The sequence below is a fragment of the Crocodylus siamensis genome, chromosome 2, assembly GCF_052110815.1.
Source record: "Crocodylus siamensis isolate JL-2025a chromosome 2, ASM5211081v1, whole genome shotgun sequence".
Taxonomy (NCBI): Eukaryota; Metazoa; Chordata; order Crocodylia; family Crocodylidae; genus Crocodylus; species Crocodylus siamensis.
Window position 1 is genome coordinate 161875532 of NC_143396.1, and position 24629 is coordinate 161900160.

The 24629-nt window shown below is 41.7% G+C and overlaps 1 protein-coding gene across 3 annotated transcripts in view; it reads right to left on the reverse strand.

The window, feature by feature from the left end:
* Window positions 1-844: 844 nt before the first annotated feature.
* Window positions 845-24629, reverse strand: part of SLC4A4 (solute carrier family 4 member 4) — a 312036-nt gene continuing 288251 nt past the window's right edge. For 2 of the 3 annotated variants that reach the window (XM_090031969.1, XM_090031968.1), the window contains exons 21-26: window positions 18852-18920; window positions 16862-17035; window positions 13701-13862; window positions 9230-9326; window positions 6298-6377; window positions 845-5779 (exon numbers count right to left, since the gene is read on the reverse strand). In XM_090031969.1, coding sequence (XP_089888095.1) covers window positions 6334-6377; window positions 9230-9326; window positions 13701-13862; window positions 16862-17035; window positions 18852-18920 — 546 coding nt within the window. In that variant the 3' untranslated portion in view covers window positions 845-5779; window positions 6298-6333. The remainder of the gene's footprint in view (window positions 5780-6297; window positions 6378-9229; window positions 9327-13700; window positions 13863-16861; window positions 17036-18851; window positions 18921-24629) is intronic. The other variant, XM_090031970.1, reaches the window with a different exon arrangement.

Sequence of the window (24629 nt, forward strand, 5' to 3'; positions counted from 1 at the left end):
GATAAGTGTCTGCCATGCATCTCTAACAGAAGATGCCCTTAAGAACTGACTTCACCCCTGGACAGGGTGCAGTGCAAGGCATAAGCAGCATTTAACACCATCTTCCTTAAGAAACAAGTGAAATTCTGGCCCCAATAAAATCAAGGAAGGTTTTCACAGGAGCCAGGATTTCCCCCCTCAAGTTCAAGTGGTACTTTTGACCCTTGGCAGAAGGGTCCTTTTTAATGTAAGGGTCAACCATGGAGTCGTCCATACAAGCGATGCACCCATTAGGGTTAGTAAACCCCAATTTTGTACTTCTTACTCAGCCAAAATTAGTGAGTTTGTCTGCACAAAGGCTTCAGGACTGGGTTTAGCTGCAGCCTGGTCTGAATGTGCACAGCAGAATCCATTCCAAAGCTTGCATGCACGGATCAGACATTGGCTGCAAGTAATAACTTCTGCCTGATGAAAATTATTTCTTCTAATGCACTTGCTGGACTCACACTATGGTAATCCTGTTGCAAGAGAGAACTTGAAAAAGTCTTTTAAAAATTTCTCTCAATCAGATCTCTCAAAGGCAGAGGACTCCCATCACAATAATGCGTATGTTTCCAAATCTGGAAGGGTCCTCTCTTCCTTTGCAGTAAGTGCTGATTTACACCAAGCGAGGATCAGGTCCCATATTCATTGCATCATTACATGACTCCATTAACCTAAAAACAGAGTAATAATGAAACTTCTCTGACACCTACAGGTTTGCCAAATGGTGTATGCCCAGCAAGTTATAGTCAATCCCCTGTGCATCCTCATAATCCTGCTTCAAGAAAGTAAGATGGAGAGGCAAGGCAAATACACCAATAAATGCATAAAGTTACTTTATTTTCAGTATACATTTAATTTTGAAAAATATAAATGCTAAAATATCTCATCATCTTCATCTTTTGATTCCATAAAAGTCACAATAGAAAGCTTCATAAAACTGTAAAACACTATCATGTTATAAGGAATTTCAGGTTTTATATTACTGGAAAAATCATTTATATATTGAAATGTTTCTTCTTTTTTTCATTTTGTTCCACCATCTTGATCTACTTCATTTAAAAATAAGTCTTTATTCTTTCCTCCAAAGCAAATACAGACTCAAGAGAATTAAAAATAATAATAAAAGTATCTGAAAGTGCATGTTGATTCTGAAAAAAACAGAACAGATGCATCTCAGCCATAGGAATGGCTACCAAAATTACAGAGGCAGACATCAACATTCACACATTGTAGGTCTGGGATAAAGTTTTCTACAGTGTGTTATTTTTTAAAGTTTCATTGGATGACAATAGCCCTGAGTAAACCTCACTTTGCAATATTTGTATGGAAAACTGCTTTTAGCAGCTTACATCTTTAAAAGGTTCTGTCTTCAAAAGACTTAGAAGTACACCCTGAGAACCCAGATGATGAGCTCAACTCTGCCCTCTTCCCTCCCACAATGTCCCAGTTCTGGGAAGGCTGGGGAGGGGGAGGAAGCTGGGCCCATAATTGAAGGGCTAGCCTGGAACCTTGAAGATACAGGTTCAGTCCCCTGCCCCGCTACTGCTATCTTAAGTGACTTTCAGCAAGTCACTTATCCACTAATCCATGGGAGGAACATGCTCATTGCAGGCTTCTCAAAATAACTTGTAACCTGCAATTTCCCTGACCCCTACATTACATGGGTGCAATGATCACAAATTAATATCACAAATCTGAAAGAATGCAATGAAACTGTTTCACGTGACCGTAGATGAGCCAAGTTTGTTAAAGGGCCATTTTACTGCACTTAGCCTTTTGGTGTTGACAGGTTTTTTAAAAAAATAAAGTAATCAAAACTTTTAGCAAAGGGCTAAAGCCATGGAAATTTGAAAAGACAAATGTCACACTCATGCCATCAAAGAGTTAAATGATTTTACATGGAAAAATAAAGAAATCTTTGTCCCATCCCTGTACAATGCTACCTTCTGTACAACAGTTCAGTCTGTTTTTTGAAAAAGAAAGATATAGATCAGCAGTCAATACATTTCAAGTACATTTAACATGGTTTAAAAGTGGAAGACCTTGTTGTCTGGAGATTGATCACCAGGTAATAGCAGATGAAAAGATTTAAAGAGAAAGAGAGAGAGAAGGAGAGAGAGGAGCACCCTGCCTTTTGAGTAAACTGTAAGCAAGTCTTACTCTCTATTCTTTAAGTGCTTTCTAGGGAAATCTGCTCGCTATCCACACTGATTACTTTAGGTCAGTCCTTCCTCAGCACGCACATTTCTCTTGGTAGAACTGAACAGCATGGACAAAACCAGAAAACAAAAACCTACGCAGAGGGCATGTCTACACGACACATTGAGTGTGCAGTAGCTGAAAAACACTGCGTAGTAGCACTACACAGCACAGTGCTAGTACGCTACCGTAGCGCCACTTAAACTCTGGTTACTGCTACTTGCTAATACAAGTACTAAATAAATGCGCAGTAGTGATTGCACAGTAGCATCTCATGTAGATGTGCCCAGAGGACATGGTACTTGGATCTTTTGTTTCATGTTGCAGTGGGCAGTGATTCTTTTTTTTTTTAACAAAGAAATGAAAACAGTCTTGTATGTCTCTTATTGATTTAACATTGCACAACCAGCTATACAGCACAACCCTGATTATACATCCTCCAGTTAACCGAAACAGTCAGCTTAGGCCTCACACACCCTGCTTTCTAGGAACCCTGAATATTTCAGATGTCTCCTACACTTCTCTGAAAGCAAGACTGGACTATTTACAGTAAGGTCATCTGTCAAAGCAGCAAGCAGAAGAGGCTGTATTCCCTTCCCCTTGTTACTATCACTGACTTCTATCCCTTTGTCACCAACAGTGAATGCAATTTTTGTTCTATTTAACCAGGAGTGTAGATCCCCTGATACTGAGCTGGAATGATGCAAGAAAAAAAAAATACATACCAGCTGATGAGTGTGTGTTGGGATGCACACTATTGTATCTGATAGTTAAATTCCCCAACTTTCTAACTTTAATATTGTTGCAGGAATACTGCAGCTCTCAAATATAGCAGCATCAGTAGCTAAAGATAAAAGGACAGATTCTGGGCTGGCGTATCTCAGTGCACCTCTACCTTGCTCATGGTCCCTAGCTAGGACCCCATTACTATTACACTGGTATATATGGTTGCCATCTTCCAATCCAGCATTTTATTTAGAAGTAACATTTCCAGAGATTCCTACAGCATATCTGAAAAAGTGAGAAAACAATCTACCAATATCCTGCCCCTGTGACTGCTGGTATAGCTCTTGTCGGGGATCTGAAACTAACATTTAGCAGATGAGTTCTCAGCATCATCATGAAATACCTAATCCTTTATTTTAAATTATGTTAATTATGGCTTTGCTGGCCAGTAATCCATAGCATCATGCTTAGTTCATGAAAAAAAAATTAAACTGACCCAAGTATTAAGCATTATAAAGTAGTTTCTGTGTGCATATCATTTTTTAAAATACAGCCAGTATCCAACATTCGTCTAGACCAAATGTCGGCTAAAACCAATGGAAATGAACCCGTTGCTTCAGCGAGCTTCAGATCAGAAACATCCTGCTTCACTGCTGCCAATGGGAGTTTTATCACTGATTTCAATGCACCAGGATCAAGCCCATAAATAGCTGCACACTAACATACTGTTGATGGGAACCCATGCTGAAGTGGGTTGTAGCTACTGTAAAAGCATTTGACTGCTACGGAGGTAAAAAGAATAAGGGGCCAGATTTTCCCCCTTCGTTTTTATTCAGATACAGGGAATATGACCAAAAAAGCAAGTAAAACTCTAGTAGTACCAATGACCTTGCTTCATGAGCCATATATCTTCCACTATCTCCACCCCATTGCAAAGATGCTCTGTGGGGATGAGGTAACAGCTGCTCTCTGCTGTAAATTATTTTTTCTAGGTAAAGGACTAATTTTGCCTTGAACACCTGCTGCGTTTCTTATACCCACCGTAGGTACAAGGTAACATTTTCAAACACTTTGCAGTTGAAGCATATGTATACATTTCCTTGCAGTGCCCAATGTTCAAAATATTGGAGTTTATTTTTGTATTTTACACACACACACACACACACACAGATATAGGAAAGAATAAAGGAAATCTGAATTGCAAGGTCATATTTGCTTGCTTTATTTAAAACAAAAACTGTGTGTGTGTGTGTGTGTGGTGTGAGACAGAGGGGGAGAGAGAGGGCGAGAGAGAGGAAGAGGGAGAAGGTGAGAGAGAGGGTGCCTACTGTATCATCTGCCAAAGATGCATTCTAAATGATGGAATAAAGCAGTAAGAACATATGGTGAGCTCTGTACACACTAGTGAACAGGTCAGGGAGTGTAGTATATGTACCCACATTCAGCAGGCAGACCTTCAAGACTTGCTGGTAGTTTTGTCAGAGTAGGGGCTGTAAATGTATATCCAGGTAGGCAAATGTGAGACATCATCTCCTTAACCACAGCATCATCACTCTGCATTATATGCAAGCAGGCTCAGCCACACATACACACACACACACACACACACACACACACACAACGGTGTCTGTAAAGAAAATAATTCTAACAATATTGCATAGGAAATCAACAAAATGAATACAATCAGAATCTGTCCACTGACACAGTTAACCAGTCACTACTTCAGTTATTGCCATTACATTTAAGACTCTTTCTAAATCACAAGTGTTAAGATACAACCTGTCTCCTTCACAGTAATGTTAGATTTTAAAAAAACAACTAAGAAAACAGATGCTTCAGAAAGATATTAATAAAAGTGATCCCGCCCTATGCCATGCCCTGGAGATAGTGTGGTTTTTTTTCTTTTTTTTTTTTGTAAAAATCACATTATATGGTACAATACATTTTTACAGAAAGCCTGGCATCTAGAAATAAGAGGTAGAACTACTCAAAACTATATGTTTCCTGCTGCAGGAAAAAATTCATTTTTTTACAGTAATTAAAAAAAGGTTAAAAAAATTGACAAAAAAGTTGCAGGTTAGGCCCCCATAATTTAAACAAAATAATCTAGGAAAATAACACTCTTCAATGTACCTGACAGATTAAGTCCAGTAAAGTGTTAAAAAAAAGTTGCATAGGAAAGGGACATTTCAAAACACATGCTACAATGATGGCAATAGTTCGTCTGTTCCGATAGTGAAGTACCTTTTAAGTTTTCCTTCTCTTGATACTACAAATATAGGCTTTAAGAACAAGTTAGTGTAGCAGCACTTTCCAGTAGTGTACAGCTGTGTAGTAAAGACATTGAATTAGCCTGGAGGTCAGTTTTGTTCTGCTAGACAGAAAAAATAAAATAAAAACACTGATTCACAACTAAAATAATGTCAGTTCCTCTGACATTTAAGAAAGGTATTATAATATATCCGTAAATAATTCTGCCCTCTGCTTAAGAAATGAGAGATATGTGCACACATGTCTGAGTGACAGAGAAGGCAAAAATTAAGTGTTGGTCAAAGTGGAAAAGTGGATGGAGCTGAAATAAAGATACTCAGCAGAGAGAGAGACTGGCAGAGGCAGAGGTGCCACTGTGTGTCAGGTTTACCAATGCAGGAGGGATGCAGAGAGCATTTTTACATTTGGCTACTGACAAAAGAAATTCGGTAGACGTTTAACAAACAAAACAAATTACAAAGTAGTTTCTGTTCCCTTGCTCCTCCAGAAATAACCATTGTCTTCAGGCTCAAGTTCTATTCTAATCTGAGGCACAACTTTCACTGGAGTATGTGGAGGGCTAAATGCAAAAACAAAAACAAACAAACAAAAAACAGAAGTTATAAAAACACATACAGAATTTCTACTTCCTCATTAGCCCACAGTAGCTGATGCTTTTAAAATGCTCTTTCCCCCAACTCCTTTAAACAATATCACTTCTGAATTGTTAGTGCATGTAGGTAACTCTATAAGCATATATCAGAATAAAGGTTTCTACAATGGGACTACTATTCAAGCCTCATTCAACTCATGCAAGTATAAAGCAAAATTCAGGAATATGCAGTCATGCACATACTAAACATGAATATAGCAAATAACCCAAATGCCCAGTGGTGATAGGCACTTAAAGTCTGTGGGACCTATTACTAACACACAAAGTCTAATTTAATGGCTTGCTCAAAGGCCTGCTGAAATCAGCAGAAAAAATACCACTGAATTCAGCTGGCTGTGGATCAAGTCCTAAGACCACACTAAACACACAAAACACCCCATTTATGCACACTATGTGCATAAATAACAGGCTGTGTAACCACTTACCTTGGCATAGTGTGTGACTGAAGAAAAGGAATTTTTTCAGCACGACGTATGGCGCTCAAGGAATGTTGGTGATTTTTCTCCTGTTTGAGGAGGGGTAAAAAGTCTCAAATCAGAGCATGCAACTTTTGTGACATTACCCAGCACAACTCCCGTTTGTCTAAGAAAGCCCGAAGAACCCGACCATTGTTTATACCAATGTTTTCCTTCCATATGAATTTCAGACACTGAATTAAAGTATTAAATTAATGTCTATTCAATTAGTTAAAACTAGTTCCTCTGTCACCAACGCAATACAAAAGTCTGCATCCAGAAAATAGGCCTCCATGAATGCAAACATGTAACTGAGTATGCAAAAGTTGGCACTTAGGCAGCTAACATTCTGATAAACCAAATCTAGCATGAAAATGTCTGGACTCTATTATATCTAGTGATCTGATCAAAGGATTAGGGATTGGGGCCAACAAATTCTAATCCTTGAAATAGAGACTCCTCCTTTGCTTCAAGCATATCATCTCATATCCTCCCTATTTCCTTTCTGTTCAGTGCATACCTTCCAGCTATCTCCTCATCTACCCTATCAATTCCTCTCTTGCATGTCCAAGGGCCTTACAGGATGGTAGGTGGCTTGTTGCCATGTGCTTCTTTCTCCTTTACTGCCCCATGGTGATGAAGAGTAAATTGCATTCATAATAATCAGTAATGTAATTGAGTGGGGGTGACTGGGGCAGCAGCAGCCCCAGTTGAAAGAAACCTGAGAAGTGTAGATGATGTTTTACATTTTGATTTAAAAATAGTGGGAATCCATTCCACAGGCCAACTGGATAAAAGATGAATTAGATATTTATAAAACACTTTGAACAAGAAAAAAACAGCACAAACACTGAGGATGATCAGTGTTATACTTTGGTTTCTAAAATATAGCCTGTCTCAGGATGGTACAACAATGTTGATGGATTCCAACTCCTCTTTCAAGCACCAGGTACCTGAAAATGTTTTTTGTTTTGGGGTTTGTTTGTTTTTTAATGTTTGCCTTGCCTCTAAATAAAAAAAATCCATTTTCATTTAAAAAATTCCCTAAATATATTTATTTCAATACCATTATCTTAAGTTTTAATGATTCACTACCATATGATTAAAATACATTCCAATATATAGATTTGTTAAGATGGTATCAGCAGGCAACATGACATGGCATCAGGTCTGAGAGCGATTATATTGTTTTTATATGAACAGATACTGCATCTGGGGTTGAAGTGGGATTTTTAGGCTAAACTTCATAATAAAAATAACCTGAGATAATTCTGTGCTGCTTGATTTCTAGTTGAACTTTCTAATACCATGACAGGACAGGAACTAGACAGATCTTATATCTGTTTTATAAGAACAATGTCCAAGTAAAAATTCCTTTTACCTGTCATAGGAGCACCACTTGAATTCAACTGGAAAAAACTCCATCTATTTTTCATCATTTAAGATATTTATTTATCTATTGGGCTGTTAGGCCATTTGTACAGTGACACAAAAATAATATACTTCAGCTATCCCCTATTGTGATCACAACACTTGAATTTGAATGTCTAGCACTGAGGGCAAAATATTTTCATTAAATTTTGAAAGATCCCTGGAGCCTTTTCTTTCCTTCTTGGGGAGGGGTTGAGGTTGGGAAGGGAGGGGGAAGAGAGCAAATTAAATGAGATTTTCTATACATTGGCTCTTTTTATTTTCTGTTATGTAAAACACACACAATTAATGAGTAATATTTTCAAAAACACATAAGTCCCTTTGAAAGCCAATGGCACTTCAACTCCCAAAATGTTTGTTGCCAGCATCTCAACAATTGTGTTAATACAACCAATTACACTGGTTCGGTCCAATTCCATTATCACAATACAAAGTGTGTCCATATTTCCTTAGTTTAAAAATGTGGCGCCCTGTTCTCCGGCACGCTCATCTCTTTCTGTAGTCTCAGTGGAGCCTGCTGGAGAGCAGGGGGAGAGGACTGAGTTCAGAGTGCAGAGCAGGTACGTGTGGGAGTGACAGTGACCATCCATTTTAAACATTGGTTCCAAGTGTCTAGCTGAAAATGGGAGAAAAGCATTCATTTGACAAAGCTGATAGGACGCTCAGGACAGATATTTAAAATGGAACTGTCCAGCAAAATTGAACTGTATGGTCACCCTAATGCCAAGGCCCATTCATCTCAAGACCCCACAGGCTTCCTGTAGTTTCCAAAATCCAGCACAAATAATATGAGATCTCAAAGCAATTAATCTATGATTCTACAAGTATCAAACAGGTTAGGACAACAGAAGATACAGATGGATATGAATAAAGGTTAAAATGGAAAAAAAATTATGGATAAATAGAAATATGGAAAGAGTCACAACAGATAAACATAAAAATGGATCATCTAGGAAGGCAAATATGTTAATATGACATGGCTGAAATGACCATCACCTTGTCAATTCAATGAAGATCTATGACACCATATCTTTTTATGTACTAGTTTGTTTGTTTGTTTGTTTTGCAACTGTTTGCAAACCTAAGGAAACAAACAGTAACAGACAGTGGTGCTGTTTCTACATGCTGCATGCAGTCCACAGCACTAATGACGAGGAGAGAAGTAGATAACAGAGTTAACAAAAAAGACGGTAACAACCTGAAATGGACTGGATGACTTGAAGGGTTAGAGAAAGCGCGAATGTGAGAGAACTGTTAGCAGCTGGTTATAGGCAGTCAAGCTGGAGGCATGAGCAACATAAAAGAATAAAAGAGCGAAGAAAAAATCTCATTCATAAACTCGGAGCCCAGAAATTAAAAGAAAAAAAAACGCATAGGACAGGTTTAAAAGAAGTCATTGACCAGACTTTCTTCTCCTTTCGGTGGTGCAAGTCAGACTCAAGCAGGCATGCAAGAGGTTAGTTCTACTCACTGTCGGAAGGTTTGCTATCACTTAGGAAAGGTTCCTGTTCCATGATGTCCATTGGAATTTTAATACTTGGGACTTTTTCTGAGTAAGGGCAGTCAGACTGTGAAAGAAATGTGTAAAACGTCTTAGAACATTTCCACTGCTGGCCTTCTTTCTTTCTCTCATTGCCCCCCACAAATTAAACATTGTTCACACAGCCTCTGGGGAGGCCAGGAAGGGAAAAAAGACCATCCACCTTAGTTATTTCCATGAGCTTGCCTACTCCTATCACATCATGCTTCCTCTTGCTGCAAAAGTAAAACAGGTTAAGAAATATAAGCAGTCTCTAGCTTTATCTATACCTCCTCAGCATCTCCCTGCATTATATCGCTCTGCCCTGTATCCAGCTCCAAACTGAATGGAAAATACAGGTAATAGAATTTGGTGAAACCATTTAGATCAGGGGTTTTCAACCTTTTTTTAAGGAGTGTACCTATTCCGGTGGCAGCGGCTGGACACAGGGGTGGCGGGGTGGCAGTGGCTGGACATGGAGCCAGGGGGGCTTGCACATGGCGGTGGCGCAGAGTAATGGATGGCGGCTGGTGTGTACAAATTCTCCCCCGGCACTCGCCCCCTGCTTCCCCTCCCCGGGAGGTGGCAGCACAGGGTAGCGGGTGGTAGCACTTTATCCCCACCCATCCATGCGTACCCCCTAGCACCTTTCCAAGACAACCCCTGGTTTAGATTATGCTCCCCACCCTCAAATCAATCTTCTTTTTGAAATTGCAGAGATGCTGCTATAATTGAGATGACAGATTATGACAAACAGTCCCACAGCATCCTAGTAGCTGGACCAACTTGCAGTCTCAACTAGAAAGCTAGTAAAAGTAATTAATTTCCTCAGCTCCTAGCACCCCTGAAGAATCTGTATGATCCTAATGCAGGCAAGAAAAACAAAGAATTGTCAAGAAGCCTTTTGAGGCATTTCAGTGCAGGGAAAACCTGCCACTATTTTATCATGGAGTCCCATAAGTTTTCAGCCCGACGACTTTCCAGGCTTTGTCTCAGACTACGAGGAGGTGATAAACACCAGGTCCCATGAACATGCATATCAGCAGCAAGACAAAATGGAAGACTGGAGAATCTATTCACTTTAGCTACCATTCAGGACAATATTTAAAACACATTTATGTCCTACTGACATGTTTCCAAGTTAAAAGCTTTGACTAAAAACTCCTCCCCAAAGACAGCGATTCCAGTAGTTAGCAAATAAATTATGTTGTATATTGCCAGAAATGCTTAGACTTCTTTTGTGGAAAGGCTCAGACATTTGGATGATGAACTGGTACGGCATTCTCCTTGTGAGATGACAAAGCCTGGGAAGGAAGATCTTGTACACAGGTATGGCAGTATGTCCCAGAATAAACATTTAAAATACCTGAGTCCTTGTGCTAAATCCAATGACCTAACATTTTTTAAAATGACTAGCGACTATTGAGCACCCAAAAATGTATACACCAAACTGAGACATTTTCAGGGAACTAGATTTTCAGAATATTCTGAGATTCTCAAGACTCTGAAAATGTAGGCACTGTGACAGGGCACTTAACTTGTCTGTCACTTTAAGAAGGGAAGATGCTGCATAAGAAGCAGACTGCAGGTGTGGCAGGGGCCAATTAGAGAGACACCTGACCAGAAGGGGGCTGGACTTGAAGCATAAAAGCCCAGGCCCTGAGCTGGTCAGGCAGGCTAGCCCTAAGGGCCATGAAGAGAGGAGTTCCTGGCAGAAAGGCTGCAACAGGGCTCTTGGGTAACATCTGAACTGGGGTACGCAACTCTGGAGGTTTCTGGATGGGACTAAGGGGCGGAAGAGATCCCAATCAGCCTGTAAATGGAGAGGCCTGGGAGCAAGGTGTGGTAAGCCCATAGCCCGCAGGGGACAGTAACAGGCCTGGGATAGAGAGGCCTGAGAGATAGGGCTAGAGAGCCTGTGGCCTGGAGAAGGACAGGAGAGAGCAGAGAAACAGAGAGCCAGGAAACAAGGAGGGCCAGGGTGCCCATGGTCTCAATTGGCCTAATAGCAGGGCCAGGGTCTAGGAAGACTGAAGGTCAGGGACCACTGCCAAGGACCAAGGGGGTCAGAGGTCCCATAGCCAAGAGAGAGGTGTACACAAGGCAAGGGAGCCCAGAGATTGGGGCCAGGGGCCCAAAGCTCAGGAGAAGTGGAGATGGGAGGGTAGGATGCAGTATCCAGGAGTAGTTCACAGAGACAAAGTGCCTGGGTGAGGAGTGCAGGCTGAGATGCTATGCTCAGGAGTAGCTATAAGAGATAAAGTTCCTGGGTGGAGAAAGCAAGCCTAGAAGCCACACCCGGGAGTAGCCAAACTAGGCAAAGTGCCTGGGAAGGGAGGCCGGGAACACAGGGACTGAGGCCAAGGCCCAAGAGGACTGATGACAGACATGCTTGATAACACCTGCGAGGCACAGGCATGGTGTAGGGGGCAGTTGGAGCCACATTGTAAGCCCTTAAAGTAAAGGAGAGCTGCCTGAATACCAACATGGGATTGGGGATCGCTGGGGCAGACTCCCTTTCTCAAAGCTCAAAGAACAACAAGGCATGGCAGGAAAGATGAAGTGAAGCAAGGCTGAGGAGTGAGGGCAGAGCACAGGCTGAGCAGCCACCATGGGAGTGTCACATCCGCATGGGAGTGCACTTGTTACAGGCACCATAAAGAAACACTACACCTAGCTTCTCACAAGTCCCTAATTAGCACTGGAATACCAAATGGAATGTGTTCAGAGCTTAGCTGGTGTTGACCACAGGGTTTGCGTCGCTCATTCTGTTTGATGACATTTGAATTATTTATGCCCTAAAATGTCATCTTTGAATATTTGTAATTTATGCATTGTGCATAACCATTGACACTCACACCCATGAAAGCAGGCTTATACAATCAAAAAAAGGGGAGTGGGGGTGGGAGAGGAGAACCACAGACTATCACAATTTCCCTGAGAAAACTGTTACAAAAACACCCAGTGGCGAGAAAACACCAAAGGAAACGTTAATAGACAAGGCTGTTCAAGTTCTGTCCCCAGTACTGTAAATGACATTAACTAGAAAGCTTGAAAAGATCTGCAAGAATTGTAAGCACTTTGCTCCCAGATATTTCTATAATCATTGATACTTAGAAATAAACCAGTTTCTTGTTCAACATGCAAAACACACCTAGCTGCAACAAAGTACCTGGAATGAGTTTTATGGAATGCCAGGAGCATTGCTAGTGAGTTCCAAGTGGCAGACTGGCCTGAAACCCTCTAAACGTGGAAACTTCAGCAGCTTTGAAATCAGCCTCCTTGGGCTGACTGGTAAGAGGAGAGGAGCATCTTATCAGTCACCTGGGCCCTTAAGGATAGGGCACAACCTGTGCCATTTTTTCATCCAAGGAGCAAAGATGGCAGCAGCCCCGCTTCAGGGGAGCTTGCCTCTTTTCCCATTCAAAGGGGGAAAAAGCAGTTATTCCAGCCACAACTCACTGCATCATTATCTTGAGGTGGCTGAAGCTCTGCTGACCTATCCATGGTTATAGAGAGCCCAGACTGAAAAAGCCAACCATCCAAGGGAGAACACATTTTAGACATCAAAATGATGCACATCAGTGACAATTTACTACAGTGATTTAACAGTAGTGTGACCTCCAATTAAGCCTGGATAGCAGAATGCTTAAAGGCACAAGGGTGCTATTTTGTTTAAGAGCATACAGAATAAAAAAATAATTAAAATACTCTAAGGTACGTGTCAGGTCAGGTCAGGTCACTGCATTTAATAACTACATTAGCAGCTATATTTCGTTATTTTAATGCACGCCACAACCTGAGATTAGGGGTCAGAGTAAATCACACTGCAGACAGGCACTTATCCTGTCTCAGTTTTTAAGCCAGGATTACCAACAGCAAACAAAATACATTGCAAAATGTGACTAAACAAGTCACCTTTTTGCCTTTAAAAAATTAAATCAAATCAAATCCCAGAACATGGCAAATAGCCATGTTATTACCACCGGCAACAGAAATGCTTATGCTGAAAACACATACCGTAAAGGGTAAAATAAAATGGAGACAGGAATACAGGAATACAAGATAGTTAAAGTGTAAACACAATAGGATGAGAAGCAATGCTCAGTTAGAAGACATAACTTGTCAATAAACACAGGAGTCTCATAGGCAGGGGGAAGGTGAGACTTCATTCTTGGAAATTAAACCCCAGTTGTAGTTGGTGACATCTGGAAGAGCAAAAGCAACACTGGCAAGGAAAAGTTTGCTCAGGACAGGACTAACCTGGCTATAGCTTGGGAAAGAACATGTTAGGTCTAATCTAAAGCCAGCTGGACAGTAATTCCCCTAAGGAGCCTGACAGCCAGGGAGGAGTACAACTACAGTTCCCTAGTGTTAACTAGCAAGAGGGGCATTCATTTTGTAGTTGCGGAGAGCTCCTTACATCATCATTGTCACTGTCCAGACTGCCCTTCTTCTTCTTTTTCTTCTTCTCATCCTCTCTCTTTTTCTTGTCCTTTTCTGGAATGACGTCATCAAGGAAACTGAGGTCATGCTGGGAAAAGAGGTAGTCCATGGCTTTTCTGACTGCAACAAGTGCCAGGATCTGATAGGATAGAAATTTAGTATTCCTTTATTTAAGGTTACCATTTCCTGCCCCCTTTCACTTACTTATATTGTGACCTTTTATCAGGCACATAGCCTTACCCTGTGTATTCAATTTGATAACATTCTTCACCCAAATACCTCACGTCTGGCTGTAAATTAACATGCCTGGAATCTGATTAGCTACAGGTAAAACTCATGTCAGATTAGCTCCTTGCGTTGGAAGCCAAGTTGGACTCCATCTTTTTAAGTCTTATGTTACCATGAGTCAGTATAAACAACAGAAACAATATACAGGCATACAGACTAATCTGCCACAGCTACTGTATAACAGATACCATTTTATTTACCATCTACTGCTGGGAACTGAGGGAAAGAGTGAACAAAGGAAACTGAAGAAACAAGCATTTTTTGTTCTACTCTTGGGCATTTGTTTAGTTTTGGGTGGAGGGCTCTATACATTCAAGTCCTAAGATGCTTTCTGAATGGTTTCCTTTGAATTTTTCTCAGCATCCCTAAATCTAAAAGCTAGTACAAGCTGGCAAAACAACATACATACTGTGCTAAATTTATACCTGTGCAAAACTCAAAGTGTTTTGTTCCTCAAGGCACTGGCAGGTTACTTTATTTCTCTTTTGAACGCCATGAATTTCTAATCCAAATTTAGCCATACAGCTAAATGTTGCTTGGGCTTGATGTCTTACTTATATTAAAGAATGAACAAGCACTGATCTGACATCAGTTGCAGACAAACAGGCAGGCTTGTGCTAAAACACTTTAACCTCCCGAGACATTCTGGGCACTTATACATACACATGATGGAGCTCTGCTCCAACATGTGCTAACTACCATGTGTCAGAGCAGACTCAATCGAGTCTGCTGGTGGAGCGTACTAATTAGCAGACTTCAGCACCCCCTGCATCACATGTATTCAGTGTCCCCATGTTTCAAAATCACAGCAGAGGTGCTTTAAGTGTCACCATACACTTGTACTAATGTGCATTCATTTATATTGGAGGTATTAAATTTAATGTGCATTAGGAAAAGGGCATCAATGTATGTGTAGATGCACCCACTGCAAGACAAATTGCTTCTGTATTAAACATATTCTGTTTAAAAGTAAACAGAGGATTTCTCTACTTGCATTCTTGTACATTAGCGCCATCAAATGAAGTTATGAGGCTAAATCTGGCCCGGTTGCCCCCATTTAACTCCACTGTTGTCAATAGGATTACATAGATGTAATAAACTGGCCTATAAGTACAGCATGTTAAGAATTCTGTTTATTGTGCACAGGAAGAAACAGGAGGCAAAACAGCCTGTCTTGGATGCAATGGCAAACAAGAGAAAAATAACTGTAGTCCCTCAGGGCCAGACCCTATTCTATCTACTAGGAGCCTAAACAGAGACACCTAAGTGCCAGCTTATACCATTCTGCTCAAGCCCCTGGACATCCTGTAATGCATCTCTTTTTATAGCATGTTGTCATCTTAACATTAAAACTAAGTCACAAAAAAGCAGCAAGGAAGAGGATGACCCACTCACCTTCTGTACTAACCATTTCTCAGTGACTCAAGCAAGATAGTATAGGATCCCACTTAAGTGCCAAATCTGTGGAACAGGATCAAGCCTAAGTAGGCAGATGCAGCTTTTAAGTAGGATCTGCTTGTTTTTAAGACACACTGAGGTTGTCTCACTGTTATCATCCTTGTTCCTTCTGATTTCATTTGTATTCAAAGTAAATGTGTTCCTTTATTTTTCACCTGTTTATTCTCCCTCCCTTTCTTAAACAATACATTTCATACCTGCAACTAGACTTGTTCTTTAGCAAAACCTGAAACCAGTTTGGTCCAGGATTTATTATAAAAGTTTCAGCTTTAGCTTAGCTGAAATTTGGTCTAGCTTCAAGTTGGAGGCCACAGTCTATAAAGTCCAAATAAACAGTGGAACTGTACGTAGCATTGTTCCAGGCACTCAAAATTTGGACTGAAGCTTTCACTCTGAAACCCAGAATTCTGTTTATACCAACCATAAAGTAAAGAATTAGAAAATGGCTTGATCTGTGCCATTTTGTTTTGGATTTGACTTCTCCTAAGATTCATGTGTTCATGTAGGTTTGAGGATGTTCTTGAGCCTTGGATCCTGCTTCCAAGTCTGAACTTCCCCCAAAAGTGTGGGATCATGGGAATTCCAATAATCATCCAATGTCTATGGTGTGACTGCTGTTTAACTCATCGCTGAGAATAATTACTGTGCACTTGTCTCTTTACTATGCATAAAAACTACATAATAGCTTGAATAAAGCCATATACCTTTGCATAGTATGATCTGTTGGGTGAACAGTTCAACCTTTGACATCTCAAAGTGAATCTATTATGCGCTATTTAAAGAACACACACCACCCTAATGATACAATGAAAACATGAAACATTAACTTTTATGGCACAAAAGTTTCAAGAGGAGAAGTTTCTAATTAAAGATTCTTTATTTAATCAAGTAACTTTTTCAATTTTTCTCTCTATCACAGAAGTGAGCACAGGTCTGCCTTCAAATACTTTTGCTTTTGTTGTTGTTTGGGCTCTTTAAAAGCAATGAAGCAGTTTACTGTGCCATGTTTCATGTGGACTAGAAAGGAAAAGCAATACACCTTTCACCTGTTCAGGTTTCTTAGGAGGAGCTCATGGGAAACATGACCTTGGCAGCAAATAGGGTCAAAAGGAATTGCAGTTTCCTGGAAAAGATTAACTTTACAGGCTCATTTTCCACGAGAGTATTTAGAAGGCTGCCATGACCAGCAAGAGCAGAGGAGATGGAAGGCATTCACTGCGTAGTCTCTATCAGTGAAATGGGTGGCATGTCATGAGTTCTATGCTAGGGCCTCTGAGAAGGGAGACAGCAGGACTTGCTTTGTGGGGTTTGAATGAAGTGGAAGGTTACAAGAAGGAAAGGGAGGTTGAGGTAGGAGAAAAATACAACCAGATATAGGAGAGCCCCACCTACCATGACTGGGAATATGATAGCAGCCACAGTTGACTTGAGTATCCACAGGAGAGCCAGACAGACCACCTGCAGGAACGTGAATAGGTGGACCCGGCGCAAAGGGACATGACGCAGGTAGATAAAGTCAGGCTGATGTTTCAGAGGCATTAGAAGCAGCTTTAGACGGTCCATGAACTTGACAGAAGAAAACAAGGAAATGTTAAATGGTACATTACCTTGAACAGCTGATGCACAATAGCCAAGTGGCAGATGGCTTGTCAAATCAGGATTTATGAACCAGTGATATAAAAACAAACAAACAAAAAACCCCAAACCAGCCAAACCAAACTGGTAGACATGCTTTATTTTGAACAGACTTTGGGTGTTTTCGGCCAAACAAGCTATATTTTTAAAACTTTGGAACAAAAATTAGACTCCAAAAACCTAAATAGAAGTCACCTGATGTTCTGGAAGTGCTGAGGCGGTGAACCCTGACCCAACCCCACCTGGATTCAATAGTAGTTGTGGGTACTGGACACTTCTCAGAGTCAGGACAATCACTTTGAGGTCTCCAGCTATTGATTTTGTAGCCTAACTTCAGGCATCCATGTTTGTCAACATATAAAATGAGAAGCTACAGGCAGATTCCATAAAAGGTGTGAATGGATGCACTGCAACTGTCTTGATTTCAAATGGAGCCTCACTCATTTCCAGAAAATGAGAATTTAGCTGTTTTAAGGAAGGAATGCCAGAAACCTGAGTAAAGACAACTGTCCTGATGATTCATACCTTTCTAATGTACCCCACTGAAATGAGCTCCTAAGACTCACGAACACTAAAAGACACTGTTTAAAGATAACACCTTTTCCAAATAATTGGCATAAAAATAAAGAGAAGTTAGCAATAATGAGCTAAACTGAAGAGCTAATCAGCAGGACAGCTCCATAGACAACACTTCAGTTGAAGATATTTTTCCTTTGCTCAAATGTCCTGAGATAATCAAAAAGGACATCCTATGGCCCTCAGACCACCGGGACTGGAGCACAGAAGAAACTCCATTCAGCAGAACCAGATGAAGATGAATGCTACATTTGGCATGCTATTCCTTGCCAGAATCCTAGGCTTTTGCCCACTTTTGGCTCATGCTGAAACCAAATTAATCTCAGTCTTGTTCAGAAAGTTCGTTAGAACCTCAAGTGCCACTTTCCTTGCCCTGCCTTCTGCCTAACTTTAGATTAACACTGCTAACTACCTCTCTCAATCTAGCAAGCAAAAGCTAAGGCCATTTCAAGGAACCAAATAAATTCTTATGGCATTCCCAGAACTCACAGTCCCTTCCTAATAAAACACTGCTAAATACTAAAGAAGGGTACAATTAACATGGTGTCAGAAAGTAACAGAAACACTTCCAGCCTCCTGATGTCAATTAGAGCCTGAACTGTGAGAAAGGCCCCCTTTACTGTTATTTCCTTGGTGACAAAGAAAGAGACCTTGGCTTTGCTCAGTTCATGAATAGCAATGTTCACACTGCTTCACACTGAAGAATAGCACCACCACAAAAAAATCACATTAACTTTTTTCACTTTAAAGCAGCTGGCCCAATTAAAGGCCCACATATCTCAGAAGCACACTGGCACCTTAAGTAAGCACACACTGTTCTCAGCACTGGTGTGTCCGTAAGGAAGGGGCTGTAGATGGTTTTATTCACACTGATACCACCACTTACAAAGATCATGATTGCCACTTACAAAGATCATGATTGCTTCTGGTGGCATCCACCATGGCTTAGAAAGTCAGAATTGTGCTAGCTTCTTGCTGAGATGTTTATTTAAAATCTCACTCACATGCCATTTGCTAAACTTGATGGGATTGTTTGAAATGAAACTGAGGTGAAGGAGAAGAGAAAGGGCAGGCAGCTATAACAAAAGCAATTGTTAATGATTACCCTTCAGTGACAAGGTCCTTCAGACAATCTAGTCTTAACTATCAAAGGGGCCTTGACTGAACTTACCTGCACTCCATTAAGGGAAGCAACGCCCATGTACAGGAACACCCCATAGAGCACAGGCATGGGAATAAACTAAGGGAAGCAAAAAAAAAAAAAGAATGGGAAAAACAGAATAAATAACTGGACACCTGGAGCTAATTCACAGAGTAATGCATCTCATACCGTATGCTAACTTGGAATTTCTCAGCTATCTGAACACTGCAAAGTAACGGAAACCAGCCACCTTGACTCGTCATTCTCAGTCATTTAATGAATGGGTGTGCATTAGTAGTGTTAAAAATAGACAGGGCAAAGAATGAATGAGCCTAGTTCTTTCCTATCTGAACAATTACAACATCAAAATCTGTCCAACAGACAAAGGAAGTTAAGCCTTCCAGCTTTTCAAGTCAAAATAAGCTAAATAACTATGGGCAGGAAAAGGTGCTTTGGTAAGGTTCAAAGGTATCTTAGGTAAGATTAGAAGCAGATATAGTCCTGTGGCATTTCCAGTCTCTAGAAGTCTTGGAAGTCTAATTCTCATGAGTTCCAAACCAGAGATCAGATAATTGCACAAACTGAACTTCTACTTCCTCTTGCAAGCTTTAATTTATAACTTGTGACAACCTAATGATTGAGAGCTACAGCCTGTGCTTTAAGAAGCTAGCTATCTGAGGAAATCACCAGCTTTCTGCTCCCCTCAGTATTACATCGACCCTCTCCAACCCCATCTGTTAAATGCCTATCCCAGATACTTGGATCGGGACTGCCCACTCTAATGCAAGGGCTTCAAAGCACTTTAAAAGTTTTTAATGATTAAGACTCGGTCACAGTCACAGTGCATGGGAGGGAAGGTAGATAACCATTTCTCTTTCTCTCTCGCTGTCACACATATGCACACACACACATACACTGCACCTAATCCCCTCTAGCATGGAACATGGGGGTTATTGCAAAGCAACAGATGGCAGCACATGGTAATTTACATGCAGTTAAAAATATCTGGCATGCCAGCCTTGGACAAAAACCCTTTATAAACAGCAGAACAACTGTGTAGTTTGCCAAAAGCAAGAGAGTTCCCCAGCTGAGCAGCAGAGTTATGTATGATGTGACGGTAATAGAAATTTCTGAGTACAGTTCAAATTCAGGATTTGCTTTAAATCCTTAATGTAATTTATTTTACTCCCAGCATAAATGAGTGAATGATTACTGTACAAGTCACCCTGTGGTGAGAAAAGCAACTAGTGCAATGACCAGCAACCACCACTGAATGGCAGGCACAGTACATTCAATGTCCTTTCGAGAGTAGAGTCAAGGCGTTTCTATTTCCACTGTACAACTTAAGGAGGCCAATAGAATGGCAATAATTTACCTTGTTGCTGTAATACCCATTACGTTATTAATGGTTTACTAACTTATAAACACAATAGCATACAAAATCCCCTTGAGACCCTCATACCACATGCATTTAGTTTTAACCGCACAAACAGTTGCAATGAAGTCAAGGAGATTACTCATATGCCTAAAGTTAAGCATGTGCTTAAGTCCTTGCAGGATCAAGACTTTAATGAGTCTATGATCCCCATATCTTAGCTGAGTCTCATTCTCCCATCACTTTCTATCAGCTTGTTGGCTGTAAATTAATCCTTCACAGTAGCATCAATTGTGACACTAGCTTTGCTAAATGTGATTTGCTGGTGTTCAGTATTAAAACTTGATTGATTTTCCTGCTGGCCACTTCTGACAGCCTTCTGATGTGAGGACTGTACTAGGAAAAAAGGTCACTCTACTTCAGTGGTCACCAACCCAGGGATTGCAATTGACCAGTCAATCCCAGAGCCTCTTTAGGTCGATCCTGGGCTGGGGGTACAGCTGGGTGCACACACATCCGCAACCCCAGCAGGTCAATCTGTGGGGGAAGGAAGGGGTGGGAGCCAGATCAAGGCCCCCGCAGTGAGGGACTGACCTGTGGCTCATCCAGGAGCAAGGGAAGGTAAGTAGGCCCTCAGCCGTACTGGGTGGTGGGAGGACTGGAACTCCAGCGGGGCTCCCTCCCCAACTCTGTGGGGGCAGCAGTGGAGGTAACAGAGGTAGCTGCTGCTGTGCCTTGAGCCCCAGCTCAGCTCAGTAGCAGGGACTCATGTGGTATTGGGCCCTGGTCTGGCCAGGTCTAGGACTCTCTGCCGCCCAGGGGTGCATGGTGGAGGGCTCCTGCCACTGGACACAGTCCAGCGGGGGTCCCGGGGTCCATGCCCCCCCACCTGTGCTCCTGGATGAAGCGGCTTCAGCTGTGGGCTGCTTGCTGCCCCCAGAGCACAGGGGAGGAAGGGGCACAGGCCTCCACAGCACAGGTGGGGGCCGGGTCCCAACACCACGCTCCTTTGGCTGCCATACAGACACGGCTCAGCCCAGCAGTGGCAGAGAACTGGGCTCAGGCCCCAGCCCAGCCTGCTCTGGGACTCTCCACTCCCCTGGGGTTCATGGAGGTTCATGGGTGGGGCGTAGCCCGGAAGAGGCCTCGGGCACCCATACCACCCCCAGATGTGGTCCAGGCACAGCGGCCAGCCCCCAGCAGCAGCCACCTCATTCTGGAGCAAAGGGGGGCAAGGCACAGGCCTCTGGAGCACTGGGGAGGGCACAGGCCCTGAAGCCTTCGCCAGCGGTGGGAGCCCTGCCCACCCCACACATACACCCCTGGATGGCGGAGAGTCTCAGACTGGGCCGGGCTGGGTTCTGACCCCAGTTCTCTGCTGCTGCTGGGCTGGAGGTGGGGTGGGAGCAGGGCAGGAAGCAGGGCAGGTGGGAAGGCACAGTAGATCCTGGGGTGCCCCTTACTTCCAAAAAAGTGATCTTCACCATAAAAAGGTTGAAGACCACTGCTCTACATTGTTTGTATAGCTGCAATGTCCAAGGGTTTCATGCCGACTCCCTTGATCTGAGGAATAGGACAAGACAACATATCTTGACACAAGCAGGGAAGGCTTGGGGGATTTTTAGTTTGATTTTAGGTATGTTCTGAAGTTTTTCTACAATTTTTACTTCCTTTCTTATAAAAAAGTATATTAAGTGTCATTTCACTAATTCAAACTATTTAAACATGTAAATCATGCATAAATAAAATCTAGATATGCTATCATGCTTGCCTTAAAGCAGTGGAAAAGGAACAGTGCAGTACTTCAGTTCTGGAAGATATTGCTCTGGCAATGTATTTGCTGGCAAAGAAAGAGAGCTGTCTGAAAAACCCAAAACAAACCTGCTACTGGCCAACAGAAGGAAAACATGCATAATAGGAAGCTTTCTGTCACTCTTTTAGCCAGATCTAAGCTATTTCAATGGAAATCTGCCTTAATCAAATGAAAGGCAAAACAAACATCCACACAGAAGGCATTCTATTTTTTGACTGTCTTACTGTATTGGGGCTTTTTTCTTTTCAGTTTGCTGGTAGCACTGTCAAGCGTACAGGTTTTGTAACTCATTCTCAAGGTAGTTGTTACAACACTACTACCTATCCCTGAGGTTTGTTAATGATCCTCAAACACTCCCAAGATGACTTATGGGAGCTAACATGGGAGGTATGCCAATCTACCCCACACCCCCCAGCAATGAAACTTTATTCCATATCCATGCTTCAAGGAAGTGTGTAAAATAATTAAAAGAACAGAGAAATCTCTGCTTAGAAATCATAATGTACTGTAGGGAGTGGAATGGGTTTGTATAAGGAAAGGTCACATACCATCAATCGCATGATTGAAATTAGGCAGGAAATTCATGACACAAGTGAAAAGTTAAGTAAGATCCAGTCACAAAGAACCAGAAGGAAAAATTTATAATTTTTAAAACCAGCTCAAATCTAGAATTCTAGAAAAGTTTTGATATTTTTTAAAACTGCTTCTCTTCACCAGCAAGGCACTCAACAACAGTGACCTTTTCTCAGCCTTGCTGTTGTCTGTTCCCCCACTCTCTACTGTCCTGTCCAGAGTCACTTCTATACTCTCTCTTTTTGTTGCTTTTCCTCACTTCTGCCTTTCTGTAACCCTGTTCTCCTGCTGGGAATAGGCTACTGATTTGCATCAACCTTTCATTCGCCTCCTCCACGTGGTTGAAAAAAACACTAACTGTGCAGCCAACATGGGCAGTCCACTGGGTCTACACCAGTCTCTGTAGCCAACAGCACACAAGGCAATGTCATGGCTAGCATCACACCCACCTGCTTTTGACTCCCTATAACCAAGTACTCATTTACAGTTGGGCTGATTAGGGGATGGCCTTTGGTGCAAGTCCATAGCAAGATTTGAACTTACTCTTCTGGAACCACTGCAAAGCATCTTTACCATTTTTTCATCACCACCCCCGCCTTGTACTACATCTGCTGCCACTGTTCCTTTACATAGGATTTACAGTAATGCATGTTACTATGGTAAGCAGTCCTTGGTTGTACTCCGAGACTGTAAATCCTATGGTCTGGGAATTGTTTGGCATAGTTCTCCTGTTGCACAACATAGTCTACATCTACAGCACTCAAACAAATCAGTAGAACAGTCTATATGTGAATAAGTGTTCCTGCACCAGCAATGTAGAACTAGTTTCCCTAGTAGTGTTTCATGATCTAATGATGCTTTAAGGGCAACTTAATTGCATGTAATTGTATGTAAATAATATTCTGCCAAAGAAAAAAGGCAAATGGAAGGAGCTTTAAAGAAAATCCTCAGCAATAAATCTAGCCAGAATTAACAGAAAGAACCAGGAGATTACGACATCACACTTCTATTGTACTGTTCCTTTTACAGACACATACTTTGTATGCTGCTCAGCTGCACAGCATTTCTGTGGGTCAGAATTTTGTTCGTTTCCAAAGGAGTCAGCCCCAAATCAAGAAATTCAGTTGTTATATGGTTCTGCACAAAGCATGGTAGGTTCGATGGACCTTGCCCTGCTCAGGTTTATGCCATGACAGCTGTATTTTAGCAGATGAAATGCTAGCCCCCTGGCAAAACTCTCATTGAGTAACTCCATCAGCTAAAGTCAGCACATATTCTATGCATTGCTAGCAATTCTTAATATTCTCCCTCATCTAAGCCATATTTATAGAATGTGCACAAACACAGACTGGGTGAAGGGTGACAAATACAAATTTCCTACATGCAGGTATTATTGAAAGTTAATTGCCATGAATAAGCTTCCAGGGATACCTACATATAACTGGAATTCCCACAGACTTGGACTCCCCATTACCAATAAGGCATATATTTGCCCGAAGAGATAAAGGATTTGCTATAACCTCTCTATGCTCCTTGATTTCAGGGAACATGACCTTTGCAGTTTCCCTTCTATATACACAGACCCCCTCCCCCACCCCAACACACACGCACACATACCAGAAACATTTCTACTTTTGCACTACACACACACGCATGCACGCGCGCACACACACAGCCATCCACCCACCTACCAGAAATATTTCTACTTTTGCATCTCGCAGCCTGCTCAGCGACTTCATACAGAGAAGTCATTATTGCTGCTACATGGTTCCCCCCACCTGGAACTCTCGCCCACTCCACAGATTAAAGGCAGTCAACATTACAAGGCTGCCATTCCCAAAGCTCCCTTTGGATCAAGATGCAAGGATACTAAGGGCACAGACAGAAATGTAGCTCCCCATTGTAACTCAGAACACTTTGCAGGAAGCGATCTAAGTTTCAAGGACCACCAGGACCAAACAGAAATTTTCTATTGGTTCCAGAGGGGAGGGGAATCTAGCTCCTGGCTTCAAGCCTCCCACCAGTATCTCTTAGCAACAGCCCCTCC